The sequence below is a fragment of the Cystoisospora suis genome (assembly GCF_002600585.1).
Source record: "Cystoisospora suis strain Wien I chromosome Unknown contig_7758, whole genome shotgun sequence".
NCBI classification, from domain to species: Eukaryota; Apicomplexa; class Conoidasida; order Eucoccidiorida; family Sarcocystidae; genus Cystoisospora; species Cystoisospora suis.
This window is the reverse complement of record NW_027160543.1, coordinates 1-7567: the sequence shown is the minus strand read 5'-3', so window position 1 is coordinate 7567 and position 7567 is coordinate 1. Positions and strand designations below refer to the sequence as shown.

Here is a 7567-nt window from a genome sequence, read left to right as displayed (position 1 = left end):
AAGAAGATACGGTGCGAATGGAGATATATAGAGAGAAGAAGACGACTGGAGAAGCCTATGTGTTTGAGTTGAGTCATGTAGAAAGAGAAGAGAAGAGAAGAAGCAGGCGGTAGGCACGTCAATACTCCGAGATTCCTTTAGCATGAGAAAAGAAAGAAGAATGATAAGATAAGACTCCTCTCTTCTCTCCCTTCCTATAGGTGGAACCCATGTAGATAGAGCATGCAGATATAGAGATAGATGAATAGATATATAGATACATGTGCATAGATATATATGTGTGTATGTATGAATATGCACATAGGAATGACATCTGGTAGATCTATACCTGTCAGTATATAGATGTAGTAGATACACCTGTGGGAATGAGGTAGATTCAAAAATTTAGATAATTAGATATATAGATAGATCAGGAGATAGATAGATAGATTGATAGATAGATAGCTAGATAGATTCAAGATCGGTGAGAGATAGAAGGAGGTGTATTTGTATGGATGCATGTGCAAAGATGTCTGCGTGTAGGTTTGGGCTCTGTCTCAAGGGTTGATGTAGGGGGTGAGAAAGATAGAAGAAGAGGAAGGAAATCTTCTTCTTCTCAGAGAAACACTCCAGGATGTGTAAGAGAGAAAAAGCGCGAAAGAGAGACAGCGTTTGAAACACAAGCACAAGAGCAACCCATGCGAGCGAAGAAGAAGAGAGAAAGAAAGAGTAGGAATCTCCACAGTAGGAGAAAAAGAGAGAGAGAAAGAAAGAGAGAGAGAGAGAGAAAGAGAGAGAGAGAAAAAGAGAGAGATGTGGCATGATTTACTCGGTATGTTTCCTTGAGTTTTGCGGCGATGATATGGAAGGCAGAGAGAAACTCTTTCTTTCTTTCATTCCATAGAGCATCAAGATGCTTCTTCGCTTGTTCTCTTAATCTCCAGGAGGTCTGCATTTCTTCTTCTTTCTTCAGGTACTCTTGTCTCTTCTGTCTATAAAGAACTAAGGCATGATAGCTACTACTACCATTACTACTACCCACACCTCCTGGGGAAGAAGAAGAAGATTTAATTTTCTTGGAATGGCTCTGACTCTCCATCTGTGAAAGAAGTTGCTGCTTTTCAACAGACAGCGCTTTCCGATCTAGATTTCTCAGGTGTTCTGAAGTGACGGTATTCTCAAGATGAAGCGACTGAAGAGATCGATGGAAGCGACGAAGGAAAACAGAAGACCAGTGGCTTGAATAAGATGAAGCAGAAGGAGAGGAACCTTCTTCTTCCTCTTCCTCTTCTTCCTCTTCTTTTAAACTATTCCCTTTCTTTCTATCTTTTCGATGAGAGGAGGGTTCTACGGCTTTTTCTCTTTTCAGCTTGTTTAGATTTTCTTCTTCTTCTTTATCGACCTCGTTGTTTGCATCCGAAGAACGGAGACACTCTCCGCTGGACTGAGCTCCATCCTTCTTCTTCTTCTTCTCCTCTTTATTCTCTTCTTCTTCTTCCTCTTCTTCTTCTTCGTCTTCCTCCTCTTCTTCATTCTCCTCTTCTTCTTCATTAATAATCTTACTTTTCCTTTTCTTCTTCTTCTTCTTCTCAGGAGATGATAATTGTCTATCTTCTTCTTCATCTTCTTCTTCCTCTCGACCATCTTTTTCCTTTTCCTCTATCATAGTCACTTCTTCTTCTTCCTCGTCTATTTCGTCATCTAAGACAGTTGCATCTTCATTCTCTCTCTCACGGCGTCTCTTCTTCTTTGTGTCTTTCTCTTGTTCCTTTTCTTTCTCTTCTCGATCTTCTTCTTCTCCACGAAGAAGTTTATGCAGTTCAGAGAGACGCTCTAGGGCAGAAGCGGCTAGCTCGAGTTTCTCTTGGCGACGTTCGTCTAAGTGCTGCACGACACCTTGCAGTGTATTCAACTGATGCTGCACATCTAGCTGGGTGTACATACACCACAACAACAACAAGAGGAAAAAGAAGAAAAGAAGTGTCCTACTCATTCCCGCTTGGTGTATGTGCACCCCATTCTCAAAGAGGAGCATTCACACTCTTAAAGATACACAGATATACATACATACACACAGACATATACATACATATTCATACGTTTATACATACCTATACACATACATACACTCTCTCTTATCAACACAGAAACACCACATAGAGATAGATAGATAGATCAAAGATAGATAGATAGATACATCGACACAGGGCAGAGAAAGCTAGAGGAATGGGAGCTAGAGAGGTTAGAGATAGGAGATGAAGAGAGGAGAGATAGATAACTAGATAGACAGGATAGATGATGGAGAGAATAGAGATGGATATACACGAATGACTGATCCAAAGAAAGAAGACACCTCATTTCTCCTATCTCGGTTCTCTCCCCTTTCTCCTTCTTCCTTAATATCTTTCCTCTCTTTAATTTTCTTTCTCGTCTGCCCCTTTCTTTCTCTCTTCATTTTCTTACCTGCCATACAGGGCCGTCATGTCCTCGCAGTTCCTGCAGAAAAGTGACCTTCTTGTTGTTAAACGAAAACTTCTTCATCCCCCCCAAAGAAGAAGAAGAGACGTCTGTCTCTCCTCCACCTCTCGCTGCTATTTGCCTCGCATCCTCATCATTCTCATAGGAATCGACGACGCTCCATAGACGGATCGTCTTATCAGAGGACGCTGTGGCTAGACGGGTAGCGAAGAAATCGAATTCTACGCTATGCAGAGAGCTTAGGTGCATCGAATCGAAAGACGAAAGAACCTCCATCTTGAAGCAAAGAGAAAAGAAGGACGAGAAAGAAAGAAAGAGGGGAAGGAGGAGAGTGAAGGGTGCTTCTTGTTGGAGAGGAGATAGACAGGGAGCTAGAAATAGAGAGATTACTAGGATACAGATAGAGAAAGATAGAGAGGGACAGAGAGATAGATATAAGTAGATAGATTAAAGGTTAGAGGGATAGGCTGGTGCGATAGAGAGGTAAAGGGGTGAACTGAGAAAGAAAGGATACAGAAAGATAGATATCGATGCAGATGGATTGAAGACTGACGGGGAGAGACTAAAGATAGGCAATTAGATATACCGAAGGTAGACCGACTTATGAAAGGTACGGGCGAGAGAACCAAAAAAGCTCGAGAAGAGAACGATCTCTTCTTTCGTCAATCGCGGAATTGTCTAGAGGGGACAAGGTAGAAGAAGACGACAGAGGAGACATGAAGAGACAGATGAATACGAAGGAAGATGCACAAAAAGAAGAGGGGAGAAAAGGAGTCGATGAGAAACAATGGGCTCTTGCAAAAAGACAGATATAGGAAGAGAAATTGGCTGTTTCGTTTCAGGAAGATTTNNAGATAACTAGATAGACAGGATAGGTAGGATAGTGAGGTCTTAGAGGGTTGTGGAGATAGAATGTTGCCGTCATTCATTCATTCCCTCTTGATAAGTCTCTTCGACTAACACGATAAAATAAAAGAGAAAGAAAGTCTATTCAAACATACCTCGAAAGGATTTTCTTTCTCCTTCTTATTCTTTTTCTTCTCTTCTTCCTAGCTACACCTACTCCTACTACTACTGCTACTCCAACTGCTCCTCTCTGTTCCACGCATGCATTCCTACATATAGAATCTCTTCTTCTTCTTCCTCACTTTGTGTAAGAGAAGGTAAACAGAAGATACAAACAGCCAAAGGAGAGATCATTCAATCCACCCCACTAGACTCAACATAACAGATCACGTCGCTTCTCTAATCTATCTATCTCTAGTCTATCTATCTTTGATCTAATCTCTCTGTCTATCTCTAATGTATCTAATTCTGAAACAAATGACACGGATCCACTTTCTCTTCCTCCTTTCATTCTTTTCTCTTTCTTTCTTTCTTTCTTTCTTTCTTTCTTATCTCTTTGTCACTTTCTCTTTCTCAATTGGATTCTTTGAGGTGTTGACTTACGGTGCTTAATCCGAGTTGTTTTATTTCTTCTTCGACGTGTTCTTTCTTCTCTCTCACGTCTTTCAGCTTCTCTTCTACAGCATTTCGATCTGTCTCGATCTTCTCCTTCTCCACTAAAAGTTCTTTCGCTTCCTCTTCCATCTGAGCCAACTGATCGGAAATCTCCTTCAAACGTGTCTGTCGTTTCATACGAAGAATGTGTAGGACCAGACAGAGATAAGATAAGAAAGAAAGAAAGAAAAAGAAGGAGGGAGAAGAAAGAAGAGGAAAAGAGGGAAAGAGAGGGGAAGACAATCGTCTCTCACTACTAGCGGTACATCTTCTTCTTCTTTAGTTGATTCTCTTGATCTACCTCTACCGTCCTCTCTGCCTCTCCCTCTCTCTCTAGGTCAGGTCGGCCTGAATGATGGATGATAGAAGGGAAGGATCTTGAAAGTACACAGACATCTGTCTTTAACCTATCTGTGCATCTCCAGTCTATCCATCTATCTTTAGCCTATCTACCTATTTCATCTCTAGGAGAGCCGTGTCAAGAGGAAAGAAAGACAGCTTTCTCTGCGTCTCCAAATGTTCCTAGATTTCCGTCACGCGGGCTCTTCTCTCTTCTTCTCTCTTTCTTCTTCTCCTCCTTCTTTCCCATTTACACACAAGTTGTAAAGTCTTAGGATGATAGAAAAGAACCACAGCCCGAAGAAAAACGAGAGAAAGAGAAAGGGAAAGAAAAAGAGAAAGAAAGAAAGAAAGAGTGAGAAAGAAAGAAAGAAGAGGCTTTTGGGGTTCTTACCTGATGGTCGGAGATTTCCTTAGCGAGCCTTGTATTGGCACGCTTGAGATTTTCACACTCCACTTGCTTATCTGAGAGCTCTTTCACCTCAAAATTGATCTTCTCTTTCAGTCGATTCATATCTAAAACAAACAAGGAAAGAAAGGAAGAAAGAAAGAAAGAGAATCAAAGAACGAAAGAGAGAGAGAGAAAGAAAGAAAGAACGCCAATGAACAAGGCAAGAAAACCACACTCACAGCAGGACCGCCACCTGCCGCAGTTTCTCCATCGTCGGCTTATATACGGATACAAATAAATAAATAGATTCGAGATAGGTATATAGATTCGAGATAGGTATATAGATTCGACATAGATAGTGTTGGCAGCCATATGTACGAAGACTCTCAGAAGGAAGGGAGCATCTCGGAGTATGGGTCGGGTCAGCATCTCTTTCTCTCCGTGAAGTCTTTCTCTTAGAGATCAAAGAAGAATACAGAAGCTAGAGATATTTCTCAACTTCTTTTGAAACATATTAAGACAGCATATGAAACGAGAAGAACGAGTGACTTGTGTCGAAGAAGAGAAAGAAGAAAGAAAGGAAGAAATGAATTCTCTTTGAAGATGCCGGGAATGAAACATCAGCCGACCGACTGGTGTACATACACCTCATCTCCACCCTTTGCCTAGCACGGAGTTTTTCATCTTTTCTTCTTCTTCTTCTTTTCTCCAGCATGCACTTAAGTCATCAGAGAAGCAACACATGGTAATAGCGATTCTTTCTCTCTTTCTTTCTTCTTAGATCGACATGCACAGAAGTAGAAAGAGAGACGTATGTCTCTCAGAGAAACGCAAATACGAGAGCCTCCCGCTGAGAAAGTCTCGCTTGCTTTCCTTCTATCTGTAAATCTCCACGGACAGATCCATACAAACTCATACACACAGACAGAATGAGAAAGCAAAGAGCTCTTCCCTAGCAGAAAGAAGAAGAAGACAGATAAAGAGAGAGAAAGGGAAAGAAAGAGAGAAGAGACGAGGAGAGATGCCATTTATCTTTTCTTCTCTTCTCTTCCTCGGTAGTCTTTGTTTTCACCTCTTTCAGCAAGGAGAAGTCTGTTTCTCTTCTTCTTCATTTCCTCGCCTCCCGCATCCTGCACTTTCTGCTGAAGAGCCGCGACTTCTTCTTCTTGTTTCTTCACTTCTTTCAGCTTCTCTTTCTGGACCGCTGCCTCTTTCTCCACCTAATGAGAGAAAGAAGAGAATGGAGAGAAAGAAGAGATAGATCAAGAAGAAGAAGAGAAAGAACGACAGAAAGAACAAGAAAGACAAGTAACAACGGAAAGTGAGGAGAGAGAAGATGTACCGAGACAGAAATGAAGAGACGAAGGATTACGAAGAGAAAGAAAGAAAGAAGGAAAGAAGTCGATGTAGAGAAGGAAAGAAAGAATGAATGAGAAAGAAGATCAGCTGGGTGAGAAGAGAGGTACTAAGAGAAACATCTCATGAAAGAGAACAGACATGTCTCGATTCTTGCCTATCAGATATAAAACAGAAGAAAATCCTCTTCAACTAAAAGACACATCAGGTCCATACACAGCGGTTCTCCACATGTCTACGCAATACTAGTCATCATGATGTGTCTACCATGTATACCACCTTACATATACATAGAAAGAGATATATAAAATATATATATGTATCTATGGATCCGAATGTCTCTTCCTGTGTATATGGGACTATATACATGTTCGTATAGTTATAGATATGTGTATGTATGTATGTATATGTAAGTATGTATGTCTATGTATGTATGTATGTCTATGTATGTGAGATAGATGGCTTACATCGACCTGTAGGGAAGCTAGCTTTTTCTTTTCAGCGTCAGTTAAGACATCTCTCCTCTTCTTCTTGCTCTTCTCTTCATCTCCATCCCCGCCCTCGCCCAGTCTATCCTTCAACTCTCGAATCTAACGAAGGAAGAAAGAAAGAGAAAGAGAAATAGAAAAAGAAAAGAAAGAGATGAGAGCGAGAGAGAGAAAGAAAGAAGAGAAGTGAGTTGACTGTTTCGATATGAAGAGAAGAAAAAGGACCGATTCTGAGGAGTCAAGAAAGAGTGAGAGAAGAGAGAAGAGATAGACAGACTAATAGACAGAGAGATTAAAGATCGATTCGATAGATAGATAGATAGGTAGATAAGCAGATAGATTGAAGACGAATCGACCGAGGAGAAGAGAAATACCTGCTTTTCAGCTGCGGAGATATCTTGGTTGAGGAGTTCTAGAGAGGCATTCAGGTCTTCTTCCTGACGCTTCAAATTCTCGACAAAATCTCCCACCTCATCCTACACATACACACACAGATATAGATGGAGTTACATACATATACATATATAGATACTTGGATAACGATCTAGACACGTCGATAGATAGGTAGATAGATACATGCACACCTACGGGTCCAGATCTTTATTGACACATGGTGGGGAGATGTCGATACCTGATCTTTCATACTCTTCTGAAGTTGCCCTTCGATATCTCTAATCTCCCGGTGCAACTTAGGTAAAATTTCTTCTGCATCTTCCTCTTCTTCCTCATCTTCATCTCCTTTCATGTGAGAAGAAGAAGAGCCGTCGTGAGCCCCTCGATGGCTGCTGCTTGAAGATGAAGAAGCTATGCGAATCCCCGAGCCAGGATGTCTTGAAGAATCTCTCACTCCGCCGCCCACCATTCTCCCGTCTACTTCGATCAAACCTCCCTCTAGTGTCACAACTAAGCAACACAAAAGAACAAGACAAAATGAAAGAACCAAAGAAAATAAAGAAGGGAAGGACAGAGCGAAAAAGAAGAGAAGAGAAGATAAAGACATGGTCGGAAGTCCATGAATTAGATGAAGAGTCACTTA

The 7567-nt window shown here is 41.2% G+C and overlaps 1 protein-coding gene across 1 annotated transcript; it reads right to left on the bottom strand.

Moving 5' to 3' along the window:
* Positions 1–808: 808 nt before the first annotated feature.
* On the bottom strand, positions 809–7432 carry CSUI_010561 (smc n terminal domain-containing protein; the record flags this gene model as incomplete). The annotated part of the gene is made up of 8 exons (XM_068070664.1): positions 7163–7432; positions 6906–7007; positions 6511–6633; positions 5760–5907; positions 4691–4812; positions 3907–4083; positions 2443–2733; positions 809–1909 (listed from the first exon to the last, which is right to left on the bottom strand). Coding segments are annotated over exons 1-8 (2295 nt in total), but the record flags the coding sequence as incomplete, so codon positions are not given.
* Positions 7433–7567: the final 135 nt, after the last annotated feature.